This window comes from Natator depressus, chromosome 13, assembly GCF_965152275.1.
Source record: "Natator depressus isolate rNatDep1 chromosome 13, rNatDep2.hap1, whole genome shotgun sequence".
NCBI classification, from domain to species: Eukaryota; Metazoa; Chordata; order Testudines; family Cheloniidae; genus Natator; species Natator depressus.
In genome coordinates, this window is record NC_134246.1 from 11,273,071 (window position 1) to 11,295,401 (window position 22,331).

A 22,331-nucleotide genomic window follows, 5' to 3' on the forward strand; every position below is an offset into this window, starting at 1 on the left:
GTTGTAAGTTGCAGGATCAGGGCCTATATCAATAACAGAATATTAACACTTTATTAAGCTTTAAACATTTTTTATCTAGACTTTAGATTTTGCTACAGTCCTGAAGTGGTTTGCTGATTTCAAAATTTGGTAATTTATTTGCTAAAAAGAAACAAAAATGAGTTAAACTCACCAAAGTATTTCTTAAAAGGCTCCACTTAGCATTATTTTAACGCAGTAACAGTTTACATGGAAATTCAACCAACCAAATCAAACACTGTCCTCAAAGAGTAAATGCTGTAATTTAGGAAGGATACACTGTACACATTACAAAGATTTTTGATCCCTATTTTTTATGAGCAAATCCTCCATCATGTATTATATTGTGGTATAAACTACATGTGTATATAAACACAAACACATACACACACACAAAAGTTTTATGTCCCTTCCATTCTTGCTATTCTTCCTGGGGAAGCCAATTATTCTCTCCATTGTGCTCCTGACTACCTCTCAAAACACACATTTTTGAAGGTAAATACCGGGGCTAATATAATCTTGACAGCAGATAAGAATCACATGGAACATATCTCTTGCAAACAGTAAATATTTAGTACTGGAAAAATATACCAGTGGTTTAAACAGATATATACCATATTGATTCTTTGCTTCATGGCTTGTCATCTTAAATTACAATTAAAGAACTGTTATTTTATCCTGCTTCATCTAATCTATGGTATTTATAGAGAGGAATCAAACTCTGAACACTTCACAGGAACTTCTAAACCTGCTTGGAATAACCAGAAAAACCCAGCCTCTCCATGTAATTGTTTATTCCCATTTTTAAAATCACCTCTTAACCCCTTTGATTTCCCAACCATGCAGCTGCACGATCTATCCCCTCCTTGAATAACTTCACCTGACTGTTACAATGAGTGGGCCAATGGAAGAACGCTTCTCTGAATCAAGGCACAGTGATGCCGAATCAACACCCTGGATACTTGCTCCATAATCAACTTTAACCTGTCAAACCACCGCTGGGTGATGTCCAGCCCTGGGAGTGCTTGTTCTTCTTCCAGCTCATTTGGACACCCTTGAAATAACGAACACGCTACACGGCTCCCGCTCCACGCCACGGAGGGAAGCGTCCTGATCTCCAAGACGCTTTCCCGTCAGTTCGGAAGTCAGTAAAGTCTGCGAGTTTCAAACCAGACACAGGCAGCCGCCAACAAGAGACAGCCAGCGCCCCGCAGCGCATCACCACCGCCAACGGTGTTTAAAGGAGGACGACAGACGCTGCCAGGGACTTGCAAGCCCTCCTTCGCCGCTAGCCCACGGGGGGCTGCCCACACGCACGCCCTGGGCTGGCTACACAGGCAGCTTCTCAGCCCAGGGACCGGCCCCCGGCGCCCGCGGGTCTCCGGCAGCGCACGCTCGCCCCGCCAGCCCGTAGCCCCCGCCGCGCTCGCTCACCCAGCAAAAGCAGCCGGTGGGTCTGCTTGTACTCCCGCTTCTCGGCTTTCAGCGTCTTGTCAATGCTCTTGCTCCGCTTCTTCTCCGCCTTCTCCCTGGCGATCAGCTCGTCCCGGAGCCTGTGGATCAGCTGGGGGTCCGCATGCTCCAGCTGCCCGGCGTGCGGCTCCCCATCGCCGCCGTAGGCGATGGAGGGGTGGGCTCCGAGCAGCCTGGCTCGCAGGCTGTAACACAGCCCCATGGTGCAAAGCTGGGGGGGTCCCTGTCTCGTGCCCTTTAACAAGCCCCGGGCATGGTCTCCAGCAGGGCGCCTAGGGAGCAAGTCTGGCTGGGGGATTCTCCCGATGGCCTCTTAAGGTGGAACTGCTTCCCCTGGACTCGGGGGCACATTTTCCCCTCCCCCTTTTGGTTCATTTTTTTTTTCTTTCCACACTCATAAGGGGAAATATACACGTGATCCAGACATGGTTACCGTATTCTCCAGAAAACCCAGGCGCGGAAGACACTGTACTTTTTTCTTCTTCTTCTTTTTCTTTCTTCTTTTTTACAATGGCTTTGCCTGCTGTGGGTGGTGCTGGGTTGTGTAAGCGGCGTCTACTTCGCCGCCGCCTCCTCCTCCATTCGCTGAAGATCGGCCACTCTTCCCTTTGAGGTTGCTTGGGAATTGACTCCAAGGGCTGTTCGAAGCTGGACAATCCCGCTGAGGGAGATTTAAAATAAATACGATGGCTGAGGTTTGTAAATATCTCATGGAAACACAGGAAGCAAAATCATTTTTTAACTGAGAAGGCTTCATCCAACCCATGCACTTCAGAGCCCTTCCTACTTTAAAGGGACACTGTCAGATTAAAATGAGGTATTTTTCAATAACCACAACTCCTTTCTTGGGCTACTGCTAACATCTGAGCTATCAGAACAGACCAGTACAAGTCTGCCCAGAAGTGTGTATTATTTTATTGTGCTGGCTCAGGGGAAAAAAAAAAAAATCCTACCCGAATGGACAGTTGAATCTCTGTGCCTTCTAATCAGCCTTGGCTTTTGATGAGTGATAACTTTTTGCATCTGTAGCAGTTCGCAATTGGATGATAATATAAAGGCAAGAATTATTTGAGGACAAATAGATCTCTGTCTTCAGTGCATATTAGGGAGAGAGATATTTATGGGTACTATCACTTTTCAGTGGAAGATTACATTGATTGGTAGCTTTCTGATCCTGGGTACCCCTTTTCTAGCCATGTACAGTCCCACAACCTGCAAATGTGTCAACAATAAATCCTATGCCCAGGCCTCAACTGGTGTAAATCCATGTACATTTGCAGTTCAGGACCTGGCCTGTTTTTTAGTGACAAGAATTTAAAAAATCTAATTTGTCGCATTTTTTGCTGTTTCTTTACTCTTTGGATATTATTAGTTATTTCCATTGTGGTTACATCTGGAGGGGGCTTAATCTCATTGCTTTAGGCACTACACAAACATACACCAAAGGGATGGTCCCCTCCCTAAAGAGTTTTATATTATATGGCCCAATCTATAATCCCTACTCATGTTATTCATCTCATTGAGGTCAATGGGATGGCTTTGAATGAATAAGAATTGGGCATTAGGGAGCCATGTTTCTTCCAGTTACTCTCCTATGTCAGGGCTTGTCAACATGAGTGATTTCCCCCCCACACCCCAGATTAGATTCGCATGCACGGACAGTTTTGTAATAGTTATTCTGAAATAATTGCATCCACATGGCTTCTTCCCTCTGAATCAGTATATACACATGGTACTGCCTTTTTTCCAAAATAAGTGCTCAGAATTCTGACTAGGTCTCCACTGGCTGGTGAGCTCTATGCATGTTGGGATTTTTCTCACAGTGCATTGTGGGACAGCTACCAGAAGCCGTGTGAATTCAGGGATTTGGGGTCACAGTAGCAAATTCCTATGAATCCTCTGCTGGTATCCCATGATTTACCCACCTTTTGTGCATCAGGGCCATTTTCAAACTGCTATCAGCCAGCACAGAAGGAACATGGCTGTGTGCTATGGTCCAGACACTCATGAACGTACAGAGGTTGCTACACATGCATTAGCGATCATGCACCTGGATGGCTTTGGAAGCCAGCCACTGTGCTGCTGAGCTGATTTTGGCAGAGGAGAAAGAAACTGAGCAGCTAATTGTGGGGAAAAAATTTGTCCTAGAGAAGATTCATTCAAATGAGAGCTGTTTCTGGACTCACGAAACCAACATTGACTGCTGGGAAAGGCTAGTGATGATGCAGCTCAGTATTTGGAGGATCAGACCTTAGACTGGAAACAGACTAGTCATTTTCACTTTCTGTTTCTCTTGATGCTACATACATTATTTCTGGCAGCATCCATGTACTAGGCACTGTACAAAACAAAGGAAATAATAATAGCAAGAGATTGCTGCAATGTGAACAGTGCAAAGCAATTCTTAAAACAAAAATGTTCTTTTAATCAAAGGGCTGTTCTTTGCCCTGATTCTGCATCTGAGTAACTGTATGCACTCGTGTGTATAACTGGAGATCCAGGGCCTTTGGGGGGAACTTCAGGGGAGAGAAAAGCAGTTAGGGCTAGATTGAGGCTTTGGTTGTAAAAGCCATGTCATGCAATCACACCGCCGCAGAAAGAGAGGAAAAAAAATTATGACTCAGAGGTACCCCTAAGAGTCATAATTCCCCAGGAGATCCTCCGCTGCACAAGTAGGGGGAACAGCATGTTCCATCAGCCCATTGCTATACACAGCACATTCCCTCTTTTGTGCTCCGTTAGCTCAGCCATTTGGCACAGGTGTGGTGGGTAAAGCCAAGAGTCAACCACATCCCTGCTCTTCCCTATGCATCTCTGGTCTCTTCCTGTCCACTTGCGTGCTGTGGGAATTGTGACTCTATTGAACCAGCTCTTATCTCGGTATTTGGGCTTCCTATCTGTGCAAGCCCTCCATGATCATCCAGGGTGTGCATGTGGAGGGAGGTTCAGCAGCATTGTCTTATGCTCTCTTACCCCTCTATACAACCATACAGGGCTAGGTTACAGTTTAACACTTAGGAAATAAGAAAATGTGATTGTAAAACACTAAAAATAGGCAGGGGGAGCCAAGGCCAGTGTAATATCTGAACTGAACTTTAACACGTTTTTGAAAAACTGAACTAGATTTCAAGTCGGTGGAGTCCCTTTAAAAAACCCCACAGAAATATTTCTACAAATATTAAGGGCATGTGATGGTTTCAGTGTTTGTTTTTAATGTTGTTCTTATTTAGGTTTATACAGGGGTGAAAGTAACTTAAGGGACTTACTGGTACTCAGGACTGGAGTCCTGAGCAACGGGGGAGGAGGGCTCAACCAGAAGGGGTGAGGCCTTTTAATCGCCGCTGCTACCCCGGGGCTCCGGCAGTGGGGCTCCTGCAGCGATTTAAAGGGCCTGGGGCTCCGGCTGCGGTAGCAGCGGCTGGGAACCCCGGGCCCTTTAAATTGCCGGCCTGGGGAGGCTGCCCCCTGCTGGTACGGTCAGCTGTGTACTGGCTCTTGCCGGTACGTCGTACCATACCGTACCAACTTACTTTCACCTCCGGGTTTATAGTTTAATGTGCTTTATGAATTCCTGAGGGAGGCATTTCTGGGCCTAAGTAATGAGAGAGCTGGTCTTCATGATAGTTTCACAATCCAGGAATGGAAATACTCTGAGAAGACACAATCTTGCAAAACATACACACACACACACACATACTCTCTCTCTCTCTCAGGCTTTCTTGAGTCCCTGCAGAACCAGATGCATAGCCCTGTCTAAAGTTAGTTTTCATTAAAAAAAAAAACAACAGTAAATTTGGGGGTTATCTATACTTGCTTCCAGTGTCCCTTTATGAATTGACTTCTCTAGGAGCTGGGATTACGATGAGTAGCACAAAGGTAAATTTGCAACTAAACCACAAGAGTGGGTTTCTGGAACTCCAGAGCAGACCACACCCATGTCTTGGGGATGTTGCTCATTTCAAACCAAAGTTTACCTCCATCTGACACAATGTTTTCTTGCGTTTGTTACAATAGATAATTTAAGGCCAGATTATCCCACCTTTACACTCTGAGTAGTACTTTACTCCATGAGTAGTCCCATGGAAGTCAATGGGACTACTCCCAGAGTAAGGTACCACTCATCATAAGCAAGGTAGGGGGCAGAATCTAACTTTGCTATTTGTTTCCTCCCGTTTATTATAATGTACCTTAACAATGCTCTAGATGCCCATTCAATGCTCTGGTGCCTGGATATTACCGTATTTGGTGCCTTGTAAATAAATACCAGAGAGAGATTAGATAGCTATACAAACTACTGCTCAGCAGAAAAATTCACCACAGCTGTGCGGCCATGACGCAAAATTGTAGAAACAATTATTTTGTGCTGCAGAAATGAATCAACCCCACGTCTTCACTAGTTTTTTGTGTCCCTCATTGTGCTGTCTTTCCCACAGGACTGAACTTCCGTCTGTCTCATTTGTGTACTCAAGTGACAGAAATGTAAGACACTGAGGGACTATAAAGGCCAGGCAAGCGGATTTGAGGAGCATTATTAATAGTTCTTTCCCTCCACCCCAACTCCATCTGTGGCTTTCGGAGAGGCACTAGAACAAGAGTAAGGTTATATTTAGAGCTGAGATGATTCTTTGAGGCACACTAAGTTACAAAAGTCAGTGCGCTGCCATTGCCTGAAAAAGGAACAAGAGCCCTTGACTGGCTGTGAGGGTGGGGGAGGGGAAAGAGCAAAGTGAAAGGATAGAACAGACGGCAGCATTCAGCTACAGAATCAGATCCCCCAGGGCTTCAGAAGGACAAATATTATCAGCTTTGCGTGGTGCACAACAATGAGACTTTGAAATGTTAGGATTAGTTGGTTTGGCTGCAATTAAAATTTGGAAACCTTTCCAAAGAGGAGTTCTTTCCAAGTGTTTTTAACAGCTGTCTTGATTGGCGTTTTACACAGCATGCAACACCCATTCTTACTGCAACGAGCCTTATAAAAAGTGATACCCTACCAAACAATAGGTAAAGGTGTTAGCTAAAAACTCAGACACACTAGCCAGTCCTTTGCCTTCTGCCAACAACATGTCTTTAAATTCCTAGAGCAAACATGACAGCACCATACTAAAACAGCAGGTGGAGTTAGATACAGGTATCTGGTAAGAAAAGGAGATATAAGAGCAGCTTGAAATTAAAATGTGTAAATCCTGGTCTACTCCTGGCTACCATCCATGCCTGTAGTTACTGTATAACTCTGAATTCTTTCAACTTCCTCAATCACTGTGTCTTCTCACTATACTGATCAGCATTTCTGGACTGTTTATTGGCCACTCAGATGGCAAAACTTTGATTGAATTCAGTGGCAGCATGATAGGGTCTTCGTTTTCTATTTCACAGTTAGGTGCATTACAAAGATATTGATTAATTTTGAAAGTCACACAGGTCTGAATAATACCTGATGGTCAAAGTATCTTTTATTACATATGGGCATGAACATTGTAGAGGCATTTACACAGTGGGACAGAATTCGGCCACAAAAGCAGAGGTTTAATCATAGTTTACACAAAGTGCACTGACAGGATGTGAAGCCAGGTTTCTAAAGAGTTCTGCCTCCGTTCTCCATGTTAACGCCATGGTTGTGCACATGTACTGGCTAGTTGCCTAGGCCCTCGCAGTAGTTATGTGTTCTCAGATGTGCAACTCTGTGCTTAACTTCTTCGAAAGACTCCTTAAAGGGAGTACTAATATCTCATATTCACTTCCTATGCACATTAAAGAGAGCTGGGACAAGAGGCAAGACATTGCTAAACACCTACTGTGATATGTTAACAGCTGTTTTTCCAGAGAGCAGTTTGACAGTGAATAAGAGTGAAATACTGTTAAAAAAACCCGAAAACAAAAATAATCACCCAGGATGTTGATTGTGTCCTGTAATAATAATAATTATACATAGCTCCTAAACAGCACTTTTCATCAGTAGATCTCAAAACACTTCACAAAGGAGGTAAGAATCATTATTTCCATTTTACAGAGGGGGAAGTGGAGGCATGGGAAGGTGAAGTGACTCACACAAGGCCAACCTGTCGGAGACCAATACATGGGCAGTCAGACCTCACAGTTGGAGCAGCAGTCAGTAGCCAGGAATGGAGACAGACTCAGAGGCAAGGGTCAGAGCCAAAGTCAGAAATTGGAGCTGAGTGGCAGAGCCACGTTACCTGGAGCAAGGCAAGTCTGAGTCCAAGGCAGGGGACTATCATAGCCATGAACAAATTCCTTAAGCAGCCACTAAATAACTGCTGACTCTTCCCACCAATCAGGCAGTCTACTACAGGCCAGCTGTACTTACAGGCTGCCAAGAGACAGGCTTATAGGCTGTAGGCCCTGCTTCCTGACACAGCCAGCTAGCTAGGGGTGAGCTGGGACTAGAACCCAGTTCTCCTGAATCTCAGTCTAGTGCACTATCCACTCACCCCGGGGTTAGGAGCAGTACAGAACACTTGGAGCCACTCTGTTTCAAGAATTCCTCCCTAAGCTGCTGGGCACATAGAAGTGTCATGCCTACTGATCCATCCCATAAGGGGGTACAGTTTGCTACTCCTCCATGCCCCCTCCCTACCACTCTCTGACTGATGCACAGAGCAGAGGTGAACTGAAACCCTGCCACTTTCCCATACCCAGGGAGGGGAGCAGTTCCAGCAGGGACTATGATTCTGCGTAGACTTTATATTTATGCAAGTTGCGCACAGATTCCAGTCACTTTGATATCATGGGACAACAGAAAATTTGTTTCGAGTTGTACTGGGGTTGGAATACAACTTATTGCAAAACACGTTTGAAGTAGTAAGGGTCTAAGTTGTCCTCAGACACATGCACAGGGCTCTCTTCAAAGTCAATAGAAGTTGGGTACACACACATCTTAGGGCAGGATTTAGCCCTTGGGCTGGAGAAAATCAAAGAAACATTGCAAGGGAGTGGTATCTGTTTCAGCTTCATTTAAAGCAGGGGTGGCCAATCTGAACCTGAGAAGGAGCTAGAATTTCCTGATGTACATTGCCAAAGAGCCACAGTAATACATCAGCAGCCCCCACCAGCTCCCCCATCCCACTCCCAGTGCCTCCCACCCACTGGCAGCTCCACCGATCAGCACCTCCCTCTCCCTCCCTCCCCGCACCTCCCCATCAGCTGTTTTGTGGCGTGCAGGAGGCTCAGGGGGGGGGCGGAGGCGGGGGGGAGGAGCGAGGGCACGGCAGGCTCAGGGGAGGGGGTGGGAAGCGGTGGAGTGGAGGCAGGGCCTGTGGCAGAGCTGGGGGTTGGGCAGTGAGCACCCCTCGGTACCTTGGAAAGTTGGCGCCTGTAGCTTCAGCCCTGGAGTTGGTGCTAATACAAGGAGCTGCATATTAACTTCTGAAGAGCCACACGTTAGTCACCGCTGATTTAAAGCAACAAGCGAATGTGATTTGGGTTAACATTTCATATTTTGAGCATGAGGCTAGGAGTTGGGAAGACCTGGGCTCTATTCCTGTCTGTGACCAGTGACTGTGTGACCTCATGCAAGTCACGTCCATTCTCTGTGCTTCAGCCTGCACCGTCTATAAAATGGGGTTAACGATATTCAACATGCAGCAGTGCTCAGATGCTTAGTCAATATTTTAAAGCACTTAATGCTCTTTGCAAGCAAGGTGCTATATAAAGTGTATCATTATAGGGACCAAGCCTGGCAGGCTTACTTACGTTGAACAGTATTGTACTCCAGAAGTAATAATATTTGACTATTTTCACTTGTAAATTTCAAAGTGCTTTACAACCAAGGGTAAGTAGCATTATGCCCAGAAACCAAGGCAGAGAGTTGAGTGACCTGCTCAAGCCCACACAAGCGGGTTAGTGGAAGAGGAGGGAATAGAATGCAGATCACCTGCTTTTTAGCTTGGTGCCTTGTCCACCAGACCACATTGCCTTAATTGGCCCATTGAGTTCAGTGAGACTACTTGAGAAAGAAGTTTCCTATGTGGTGTATGGAAGAGAAGCAGAATCAGGCCCATAGTAAATAAAAGGGATTATGGATAAAATTTTAAAAAGTACCAAAAAGATTTAGGCTCTTAAATTCCCTCAGTCTACAGGATTGAGGGTCCTAAGAGATTTAGGCACTTTTGAAAATGTCACTCTGTGTATTTATATTAAATATAATACCATTAATATTAGCTGGAAACCATCGTCAGCATATCAGAATTCAGTTTACTAAATCATTGGACTTTAAGGACCAGATCCTCAGTCCCTATTCTGGCTGCTTTACATTGCTAAGGCAACCTAGAGAGTAAAGAAAATGAGTGGTATAACTGGGAGAAAAATAATCTACAACTATGGATTAGACTAGACTAGACCGTGTTTCTTTCACTTTATTCAGAATAGCATCAAGGTAGGTTAGAGCTGTTTTGGCTTCAGTATGGTGCAACATTCACTTAGGTCCCTACATTCTTGTAGCTCTTGGGAGCATTTCTACTTCCAACACACAGACATTTAAAACAGGGCACTCTAACCATCAAAGGATGTTGAGTTTCTGTATTCCTTCCTCCCTTAGAGTGTCTTCTGTATGAGATAACTACTTTTCATAGGACTCAACATTTCTGACAAACCATTAAGTTCATCTCTGTTTTCCATGGAAAGTGATTCTTAGGAATGCCGTAAATAATTAGAGTAATGTGAGATTAATTAATACCAGCTGCCCTCTTGGAAGGTAGGTGGACCACCATCTGCAGCATAAAGAGGTGGTGGGGTTATGGAGCGCACAAATAGAGTGCAAGAACTTTACTCCTGGATGAACACCAGGAAATATGCCAGCAGAAGAAACAGAAATGAGTAAAATTCATATTATTTGTGCCATGGGTTGGAAAGAAAATGATTCAGGTAAAAGCATCCTCTGAACAAAAACCAAACCCACTACACCTGAATAATTCATACTTGAGATTTTCATTTGTCATTGCAAAATATTAACATGGCAGAGTCGCTTGCAACCTCTAAGGTGCTCCTCTCCCAAACTCAGGCCTTGGCAAGCCAACTCAGTTGGGCTCAGATTAAGGGGGCCAGACATAGGCATCTAACAAAGTAGCCAGATTTGTAGAGGTGTGAGCACCTAGAATTTCCAGTGAAGTTAATGGGAACTGAGCAGGCTCAGCATTTTGAAAAATCAGGTCACACCAGTGCAAAAATATGGGTTTAGGTGCTTAAAGTTAGACACCTACATTTGAAAATTTGGGTCTGAGTATTTACAAAGTTATGCCCATTGAAGACTGAGGTTGATTTTATCGGGAGCAAGTTCCAACTCTTCTTCTGCATCTTTTTGCTATGCTTCAGTCCATCAGGAGTTTGCTGTCCAGCGACCTACTCTAGGTACTTAACTCCTTTGCTTGGCCTTCTGGATAGACACTGATCTACAGGGATGAAAATGGGATTGTAAATCAGAAACTCCTAATCTCTAATCCTACCTTTACTGGCAGGGGATTTTGTTATCTCACTTAACTTCCTTGTGACCCAGCTCATCTATAAAGGGAAGATAATGATGCTTACTCATTTCACACGGAGTGGGAAAAAGAGGATGTGGAAAAAATTAGTGAATATGAACAGTACTTCCAAAATATAAAATGAAAAGAATTATAACAAATGCTTCCAGTCAAGGGAGCAGGGCTTCCTACTGGATTGTCAACATATGCTGTATTACTTCAAGATATTCTCAACAGTTCATCCTGGCATCACAAATAGGAGGAGGATCTAGATCAACAGATTCAAGTTATCAGAAGTATAAGATGAATGAAGTTTTTCTGCTGATGATATGAGAATGTAGCCTATGAATACAGTAGGAGGAGATAGCTCACTGTCTAAGCTTCAAGTTTTATACCCTCAGGCTCCCTGAAAGCAGTGGGCACAGTGCTATGCAGTTTACTGTGTGTAGCTCCCTTATCAGAGACCTTAAAAATTAAGTTAGTTTAGGTGATGATCTGCTTTTGTGGTCTTTGATCTTTGTTTCGTGGTAGCTGAAACAACAGAAGCCAAGGCATGGACCAGTATAGGAAGGCCTCAGTAGAAGCTGAACCATGCAGCCCAAGGAGTTTCCCTGGAGACTGTTTGGAAGTGCAGGGGCTGGGGTGCATGAGAACAACAGAGACTGTGGCTATGTCTACACTATAGCCTATGTGGGCAAAACTTATGTCGCTCAGGGGTGTGAATATTCCCCCCCCCCCGAGTGACATAAGTTACGCCAACAGAAGTGATTGTATGCACAGCTTATGCCGCTCGTGGAGGTGGGTTTTTTATGCCAACGGGAGAGCTCTCTCCCATCAGCATAGAGCGTCTTCACCACCCACGCTACAGTGGTGCATCTGTACTGGTACAGCTCTCTCTGTGTGTGTGTGTATGTGTGTGTGTGTGTGTGTGTAGAGAGAGAGAGTTGGGTGTGTGTGTGTGTGTGTGTGGAGAGAGAGAGAGAGAGAGAGAGAGAGAGAGAGAGTTGGGCTTCTGAATAGGGACACTGCCGGCTGTTTGTTCCTGTTGTGTTCAGGGAAACTTCATGAACATTCTTTGTAAATAAACAGGATTGCACAAAAGGAATACTTGGCTCTCAGCCGTTTCTCCTTCTAATGGAAACAACCTGGCAAGGCCCCAACTATTGGCTACCTGCTTGGGTCAAGGGGCAACAATATCTTAGCCTGCGCCTTCCAACAAAATTCCCTTAACAAAAAAACCCACAAAAAACCCAAGAAAGAATCAACTAAGAATTGACTTTAAAGGCAGTTTGTCCTGTTTAGTCTTTGGAATAATTTAATAGAGAATTAGCTTATCTTCCAATGTTTTAAAAATAGCAGCCAGTTTACTCAAGAGTGATTAGGTAGTTAAAGTTCTACCAATAAAGATTTCCTCATTTCTCTGAGCCGCTGGAAGGTTAACAGTTCATGTTGAAGTGTGAGGCCAGCCTAACTTTGCCTCTTAGTCTCTGTTCATAGAGTCATAGAATCATAGAATATCAGGGTTGGAAGGGACCTCAGGAGGTCATCTAGTCCAACCCCCTGCTCAAAGCAGGACCAATCCCCAACTAAATCATCCCAGCCAGGGCTTTGTCAAGCCTGACCTTAAAAATATCTAAGGAAGGAGATTCCACCACCTCCCTAGGTAACGCATTCCAGTGTTTCACCACCCTCCTAGTGAAAAAGATTTTCCTAATATCCAACCTAAACCTCCCCCACTGCAACTTGAGACCATTACTGCTTGTTCTGTCATCGGCTACCACCAAGAACAGTCTAGATCCATCCTCTTTGCAACCCCCTTTCAGGTAGTTGAAAGCAGCTATCAAATCCCCCGTCATTCTTCTCTTCTGCAGACTAAACAATCCCAGTTCCCTCAGCCTCTCCTCATAAGTCATGTGTTCCAGTCCCCTAATCATTTTTGTTGCCCTCCGCTGGACTCTTTCCAATTTTTCCACATCCTTCTTGTAGTGTGAGGCCCAAAACTGGACACAGTACTCCAGTACTGGACAGTACTCCAGATGAGGCCTCACCAATGTCGAATAGAGGGGAACAATCACGTCCCTCGATCTGCTGGCAATGCCCCTACTTATACATCCCAAAATGCCATTGGCCTTCTTGGCAACAAGTGCGCACTGTTGATTCATATCCAGCTTCTCGTCCACTGTAATCCCTAGGTCCTTTTCTGCAGAACTGCTGTTGTTCTTATGCACACATAAGAAGTTAAATGAAAAAAAAATAGCAGGAACGTACTTTCATAATGAAAGATGATCATGAAATAGGGTGACCATATTTCCCAAAGGGAAAATAGGACACCTGCAGGGCTTGCCTGAGCATCCCCCACAAGCTGCTGGCCCAAGCTACCCCCGGCACTGTGGAGCTGGCCCTCTCCCCCGAGCGCCCTGGGGCTCAACCGAGCCCCCTCCCACATGCAGGGCTGGTTTGAGCGGCCTAGCATCACTGCTCGCCCAAGCCCCACAGGGCTAACATTACTGCTCACCCCCTGGAATGTTCCTCTGCACCTCCATAGGGGGGCATACGCCACTTTTTTTTGCAAAACTGTGCATTTGTCCTGTTTGCTCTTGCCAACTGATCATCAGTGGGCAAGACCAAACGGGACAAATGCACAGTTTTACCAAAAAAACCAGGACGCCCAGAACAGGGTTTAAAAAGGGGACTGTCCTGGCCAATACAGAACGGATAGTCGCTCTATAATGAAAAAATGAGGTCCTCCAGAGAAGGAACCTTGCATTCTCCCTGGCATCATAAGACCAAATCCATGCAGCTCTGGGACTAGAGACGAAGAGTTTTCTAGTGCACCCATTGTTTGTGGGCATTGGGGCAATCCTGCCGGCCCTCCTACTGTAGGACTCTTTGCCATAATAAAATAAAACAATAACAATACTTAGCTCTTCTATAGCACTTTTAATCAGTAGCTCTCCAAGTGCTTTGTAAGGGAGGTCAGTTTCATTATCCCCATGTGACAGATGGGGAAACTGAGGCACAGGGTGCTGAAATGACTTGTCCAGTAGGCAAGTGGCAGAGCCAGGAATAGTTGCCAGGTCTCTTGAGTCCCAGCCCGTGCTCAATCCATTAGGGCATGAATGAGACCTAAAAGCCAAGATCAAAAGCTGCAGCTGCCAGGAATAGGGGACTCGGGGTGCCCTGGGGGCTCTTTGTAAGATAATGCAGTATTCTATACTGTAGATTTCAAAGGATTCAGAAGACAAGGATGTCAGAGAAGTCCAGCCCTACAGCTGCATCTCCATCCTTGTTACACAGTCATGCCCCCGAAGAGCCCGCAGAGCCCTAAAAACCCATGGATTTTATATGGAGGAGCTGCTGTGGGTTGCATGAGGGGGTTGAATGTTGTTGCTGAAATGGTGTCAAACAGCTGGAATGGGGACACAGGGCAAGTCTGCCACTGAGGATTGTTTGAGCTCTCCGCTCAGGCACAAGAGAGATTGATTCACATTAGTAGTATTTAATTTCATTAAAAATTGTCAGTACAAACAGGAATTTTATTGACCTGCCCACATTATGTAATGCTGCCCGTATGGCCCAAGTGGTTAGCCAGCATTCACACCTTGCAGGGGTGTTCTGCTAGGAACAGAAATCAACGATATGAGTCAGTTAAATCCTTTGATGTAACCTTGTTTATTTACACAAAGCGCTGTTTCCCTGAACACATTAGAAACAAGCAGCAGCAGATAGTTTGCCTGCTCAGATAATTTCAGGTGTGTCACTCCAGCTGGCTCTATGCCCACAAGCTTGGTCTCTGCTTCTCCTCAGGGTCACACGCATAATTGCTTCTCTGGGATTTTTGTGCCTCTAACACAAGCCAGTTAAAAAGCCAATATCCTAGCCCCTGTGTTGGCAATCCAGGGACCTCCTCATCCCACACAGTTCAGCTCTGACCTGACATGTGCCTTAGGCAGTCCCTCTCTTGTTTGTTATCATAAAGAACTTCCCACCAGGGAGTACTATGGTATGATTATGTCTCGAAATTTAGAGAACTCTACTGCCAGGAAGTGTTGGATGAAAGAGTATATGAGCAGGAAGGAACAAAGCCTGAATGTTGCCCTCTCTCGGTTCTTTCCTTTTTTATGCCCAGATACTGAATAGTTTGTAGTTTTCTCTATTACATAAAGGCATTTAATTGTTCCTTCCTTTGAATCTGATAGAGTGCTGGGTATGCTCACTGACTTTAACGCCCTCTGTGATTGTCTTCGGATCAAAGACTCACCTGATGGCAGCCACTGGCACCTTTTAACATTACAGTAATGTTACTTCAGAAGGCTCTTGTCATCAGTCCTCTTATTAACCCAGCCCTGCTTATACTTATTACCAGAGCCCCCCATGTTTCACAAATATGAAATGACATGAAATAATAAAAACCAAACCTATCAAACGAGATAAAATGAAAACCTTACCCTGCAGCGGCAGCTCCTGTCCCGCAGGGCTGGACCAGCTCCCTGCTCTGGGCGTTGTGACCTGGCGCACAAGGTCACAGACCCGCTCAGGTTTGGTCTGTCCATCCCTCTGTCATGACAGGGGGTGTGGGAGAGCCAAATTTGAGTGAGTGGGTTGTGACCTGGCACACAGGGTTGCAGTGCCACTCACTCGAATTTGACACAGGTGTCCTTACAAGTCATTGCAATTACGCCCTAAGGGCAGCAAGATACATTGATACGCATTGGAGTTATGCATGCATTGTCTATGGAAGGAAGAATGGTGGTTTTGTTCTTTTATTGTTTGCAGAAGCAGCGCTAACTTGATTGTTAATTAAATATGGAACTGTGATGAATTGAGAAGCATAAAGTCAAAGTGTTTTCTCTGTGGATTATTATACTTACACGGAGCAAAATTTTGTTTTCACTTATTTACACCAGAGTCAACTCAGATTAACTGGCAGCAGAATTTGGCCCAGGGTTTGGAAGGAATATCATCGATCTCCCTGTATACAAAGATGTAGACAATGCAGGCAATTCTCATCCTCTAGATGTCACTACTGTAATAGGGAGACAAGGTGGGTGAGGTAGTATTTTCTGTTGGTGAGAGAGACAAGCTTTCAAGTTTACACAGAGCTTTTCTTCATTATTACTACTGTCATGGCTTGCGTGTTCCTCTTGGCAATACTACAACTCAGTGTCGTACTATAGCGAGCGGAGGAAGAGTTAAAGGAACATGGATCCGTTTAAAAACACTTTATGTATGTATTTATTTTTTCAAATTGCTAATGACGCTTCCTGTATTAAAACTGGAAATATTTAAAAAAACCTAATTTACTTCTCGTTATTTGTGTGGTTTCTTTACTAGTTGCGTTTCTCTCTGCTCTTTCCCAGCCAGTTTCTAATTGACTCAGATACCTGGCGGGTTCTCACACATTAGCCAGTGTTGCAATATTTGGGCTTCAAATATGGCTGCAGAATGTTCATTGGTTTATATGATTTTTTCCACTGGAATTAAAAGAAAAAAAGGTTTAGGGAAACATTTCATGCTGCTTCTCATCCCCCGATCAAGGTTGCATTTTGCTGTTATCAGGTGATATAGCTTCCATCTTCCTGATGATTTCTACCAAACAACAATTCAGTAACTGCTAGTCCTGATCTCTTTCTCTGCGATTAGAGAAGAAGGAGGAGCATTGTCCAAGGGGCATGTTTAAGTCTGGGAGGAGGGAGTGCCTTGCTCACGAATGTCCCCTCTGTGGGTCTAAAAAACTATGCTAGTAAGGTTGGTCTTAGCTGGACTGCATGGAGGAGCCTCAAGGGAAGGATTAGCAAGTCAGTGGAGAAAATGGGGTTCCTCAAGCCTCTTATTTGTAATGCTCTTTGGAGAATGTGAAGTGCTATGTGACATCCTCATCACTACTGAGCCCTGCAGCCCAAGCCCCATGAGCCCGAGGCAGCTGACCTGGGCCAGCAGCAGCTTTGCCATGGGTCTTTTATTGGAGTGTAGACACACCCACAGAGAACTTTTCTCTTACTTTCTATGCTGTAAGCAAGACATTTTATTGTCCCACACTGAAAGAAGTTGTTGCCAAAAGATGTATCCATAATGGGAATAAAGCCATCTGTTCTAGAACTGGTTGGAAAATATAATCAATTTGAGAAAATGTTTACAAAACTGAAAAAAACAACCCACCACAATTACCCTTTCCCCTAAAAATAAAAAAAGATTTTTTGGGAAAAAAATTACAGAAATTTTCATAATTTTTAACTAGCATTATTCCAAACATTACCCAATCTCATAGGCAGGTGAGTATTATTATTCCTATATTACAGAGGGGAACCAGATGCTGAGATGTTATATGATTCCAAAATGCACAAAGCGTGTCTGTCAGTATCAGGACAGGTTTAAAACTGAGGAGTTTCTGGTTCCTTATCCTAACTATGCCTTACTTATGACACAATATTTACTCCGGTCTGCAGTGCCCTCCCTCTCTAGCAAGCCATGAATTTTACAAATAAATCACTGCAGAATTTTCTTTTAAACTGTGTGAGAACCTTAAGCTATGACTTCACTGCAAAATAATGTGTTTCTACAACAAGATAGCTAACTTGATGTAAACTTCTCTAGGAGACAAATCACTGGTAGTTTTACCTTCACTAGCTACATAGGGGTGAGAACTACAGTGTTTTGTATCCACTAAGATTTTGAATCAAGATAGCTATTCTGATGTAAAAAGCCCCCGTGTCTATTTTTTGCAGTGAAGACATAGCCACAGAACCTACACATGGCACCGCAGGGATGGTAAAATAAGGTTTCAAAAACAAGCCTCTCTCATTAGCACATCATTCTAGATGCTTTGCAAAAGGACACTGAAAACCATAATGTTATTTCAGTTTTCAGTGGGAATGATTAGTTGGTCTTCTCATACACTATATACAGACTCCACACATTTGTCTGGCTGAAAGTCTGTCTTCATTTCATATGCCTACATAGGCTTTAAAAAAAGAAGCTTACCTTCCCCTTTCAAAGTCTACAAACCCAGGGGACAAAACAAGCGAATAGCATGGTGGACAGAATTAAAGATCTAATGACAATACCTAAAAGTGAATGTTACTATTTGTGTAGAGAGCCCAGCCAAGATCAGGACCCATTGTGCTAAGCACTGCACATACACATAGTAAGGGACAGTCCTTGCCCCAGAGATCTTACAATCTAAGTAGACAAGACAGATGAAGGAAGGATTATTATCCCTATTTTAAGGGGAACTGGTGCAGAGAGATTAAGTGACTTGCCAAAGGTCACCCAGAAAAGACCCAGGACCTGAACTCAGGTTTCTTGAGTGCCTTAACCACAAAACAAAACTTCCTCTCTAACATTACTCTTAGAAATCCCTTACCCTCATATTGAGTTTTTTGTAATTAATTATAACATAATCAATAGCATGATTCTCTTCAAGGGGCCAAATTCTGCTTCCATTGGGGTCTGTCTGGCAAAGTGCTGTTGACTTCACTAGATCATACCACATCTCTTGAAGGCCTGTATTTATTATTCATTCACTGCTAGAACTGAAAAGCCTTTGTAAAGAACTTAATCATAATATGTTTTCTGTTGATGATATAGACTGGATGTGTCATTCTTGATGCATTGCCATGGGGAAAAGACTGAGTAAGTATTTTCCAAGTCTAACTTCTATAGTTCTATAATTCTTTTGCAAGAGAAGAGAATTAAAAACAAAAAACAACCCACCCACCAAAGCACTTTACACTTATGCTACACAAGCCTTCAGGTTGCTATACACAGACATAAGAGACAAATCGTTTAAGAGAATGTAACATATAGATTTATCCTGTATTTGGGCATCCAAAGCTTACTATGGGCCAGTGTTCCAGCACTGCACACACTTATCTAGCCATTTGCCACAAACTTGTATAAATTAGGCACTCAAATGTGCACACAATTCTGTAAGTCTGGGCCTTTAGGTTTTTGTTTATTCTACGGAAGGTCACTTCAACCATCAACCCCACTGGCCTGATTTGAAGGTTAGGCTGAGGTCAATGGGGTTGCATAGATAAAAAATGAAGGCAAAATAGGCCAATAGTTTCTAGAAACTGCAGTGCACATACGGGCTGACATCTATATTTTAGACTATATTATCTGGTCATCAGTTTAGCTGTCTCTTTATCTCTACATAATATGAGATCCTTTATTTTCCATGCCATTTTAAAATGTGCTTTCCGTCTATGATGTCAATTACATCTTAAGTGCTAAGTTTCCTGTGCTGGCAAAGGAGGACTTGATGCGCTTTACTGTTTTGCTGATAGTCATTTACCTCCACTGCCATTATCAAAATGTTTCTTTCGACAGCTGGTGCCAGAGGAGCTATCCTCATGTAATGATCTTTCCAAAAGGATTTTAGAGGTAGAACACTGTTAACTACTAGACAGTCTCCATGTGAAACAAATAGGTTTATAGGACTGAATATAGTCTTTAGAGTAGAGCAACTCTGGAGTTAAAGTACATAAACAGATACGTGCATTTAGTTTGGAAATAGTCTCCTAATTGACACATTCATGCAAATAGAACTTCAGTAATACCTGAAAGGGATTGATGCTCGGCAGAGACAGTGACAAACCCCCCGGACCAGATTATGCAATTAAGGCACCAGTCTCTTACCTAAAGCCATTAGAGTGTGGGGATAATGTGCATCTGCAGAGCACTGGAAGGAACTCCGGGCAGCATTGTCACTCAGGGTATAATTCCACCACCTGTATTATTTGCTCACTCGTACAAACATGTCACAGCCTTCTGGATGGTCTCTGTAAAGGGAGTTCTGTTTTACCATATGATGAATTCTCTTTTTAAGGTTTCAGAGTAGCAGCCATGTTAGTCTGTATTCGCAAAAAGAAAAGGAGTACTTGTGGCCCCTTAGGGACTAACCAATTTATTTGAGCATAAGCTTTTGTGAGCTACAGCTCACTTCATCGGATGCAGTGAAGTGAGCTGTAGCTCACGAAAGCTTATGCTCAAATAAATTGGTTAGTCTCTAAGGTGCCACAAGTCCTCCTTTTCTCTTTTTAAGCTAAATATAATGTTAATGTCCTATAAAGGGGCCATGCACACCCAATGCCGATCTCAAAATGGCTTATAATTGCTTTTTTGGCAGAAGTGTGAATTATCTTTAGCAGCTTTGAGGCTACAGAAAAATTCTTCAGTTGACTTAGCTGCCACCTCCTGGGGAAGTGGATTACCTACGTTGAAGGGAGAACCCCTCTGGTCACTGACATGTCACAGTGGTGCAGTGGCAGCATTGCAGCTGAACTGCTGTGGTGTTTTAAGTGTAGACAAGTCTCAGAGTCTAAGCCAGGGGTAGTCAATTATTTTTTGTCAAGGTCCAAATTTCTGGGTCAAGGTCTAATCAAGGTTCAGACTCCAGAGAAAATAATTAAAAAAAACCAATAATGATAATAATAAGTAAATAAAAAGATTTCAGGGTCTGTTCAAAAGCATCTGGTGGTCTGGATTTGGCCCATAGTCTGCCTTTTGACTACCGGTCTAAGAGATGTAAACTGGCATAGCTCCATTGAAGTCATGTGAGTAATGCCAAATGCCAGTAAGTGAGGATCTGGATCATTGCATTTTGCACCTATTTCTCACAAGGGGGTGTGTTATTTTTAGAGCTGTTGATTAATCACAGTTAACTCATGCAATTAACTCGATTAACGTGATTAAAAATTAGTCGCGATTAATTGCAGTTTTAATCGCACTGTTAAACAATAGAATACCAATTGAAATGTATTAAATATTTTGGATGTTCTTCTACATTTTCATATATATTGTATTCTGTGTTGTAATTGAAATCAAAGAGTATATTATTTGTATTACAAATATTTGCACTATAAGAATGATAAACAAAAGAAATAGTATTTTTCAATTCATACAAGTACTGTAGTGCAATCTATTCGTTGTGAAAGTGCAACTTACAAATGTAGATTTTTTTTTACATAACTGCACTCAAAAACAAAATAATAAAACTTCAGAGCCTACAAATCCACTCAGTCCTACTTCTTGTTCACCCAACCGCTAAGACAAACAAGTTTGTTTACATTTACAGGAGATAATGCTGCCCGCTTCTTTTTTTACAATGTCACCAGAAAGGTTGAACAGGCATTTGATTGGCACTTTTGTAGCTGGCATTGCAAGGTATTTACATGCCAGGTATGCTAAACATTCGTATGCCCCTTTATGCTTCGGCCACCATTCGAGCGGACGTGCTTCCATGCTGATGACGCTCCTTAAAAAAATAATGCGTTAATGAAATTTGTGACTGAACTCCTTGGGGGAGAATTGTACGTCCCCTGCTCTGTTTCACCCACATTCTGCCATAGATTTCATGTTCTAGCCATCTTGGATGATGACCCAGCACATGGTTTTCACTTTCACTGCAGATTTGACAAAATGCAAAGAAGGTACCAACGTGAGATTTCTAAAGACAGCTACAGCACTCGACCCAGGGTTTAAGAATCTGAAGTGCCTTCCGAAATCTGAGAGGGGGATGAGGAGTGGAGCATGCTTTCAGAAGTCTTAAAAGAGCAACATTCTGATGTGGAAATTACAGAACCCGAACCACCAAAAAAGAAAAATCAACCTTCTGCTGGTGGCACCTGACTCAGATGATGCAAACGAACACGTGTCAGTCCACACTGCTTTGGATTGTTATCCAGCAGAATCTGTCATCAGCATGGACACATGTCCTCTGGAATTGTGGTTGAAGCATGAAGGGACATATGAATCTTCAGCGTGTTTGGCATGTAAATACCTTGTGGTGCTGGCTACACCAGAACCATGAGAATGCCTGTTCTCACTTTCAGGTGACATTGTAAACAAAAAGCAGACAGCATTATCTCCTGCAAATGTAAACAAACTTGTTTTCTGAGCAATTGGCTGAATAAGAAGTAGGACTGAATGGACTTGCTGGCTGTAAAATGTTACATTGTTTTATTTTTGAATGCAGGTTTTTTTGTACATAATTCTACCTTTGTAAGTTCAGCTTTCATGATAAAGAGATTGCACTACAGAACTTGTATTCGGTGAACTGAAAAATACTATTTCTTTTGTTTTTTTACAGTGCAAATACTTGTAATCAAAAATAAATATGAAGTTAGAGAATAATCTAGTGTTAAATCAACTGAACAACAGCAAACCTGGAGAAGCGAGGAGAAATACTGACTAAAAATTTGCTATCAATCATTTTTACTAAACTACTGTGATTTTCAAAGAAAACGATGGCCAAAACTTGTCCCAATGCAGATCACACACAAACCTAAGACATATGTTAGCTCAGATACACTGACTGCTTTGTATAAATATTGCTAATGATTCACTTATGTTGTCTTCTTTCTT

At 43.2% G+C, this 22,331-nt stretch overlaps 1 protein-coding gene across 1 annotated transcript in view; it reads right to left on the minus strand.

Moving 5' to 3' along the window:
- The window catches only part of GNAS (GNAS complex locus), a 250,563-nt gene extending 248,714 nt beyond the window's left edge, over positions 1–1,849 (minus strand). Inside the window, exon 1 of the mRNA XM_074969767.1 lies at positions 1,453–1,849. Coding sequence (XP_074825868.1) covers positions 1,453–1,693 — 241 coding nt within the window. The 5' untranslated portion in view covers positions 1,694–1,849. The remainder of the gene's footprint in view (positions 1–1,452) is intronic.
- Between the last annotated feature and the right edge of the window lie 20,482 nt (positions 1,850–22,331).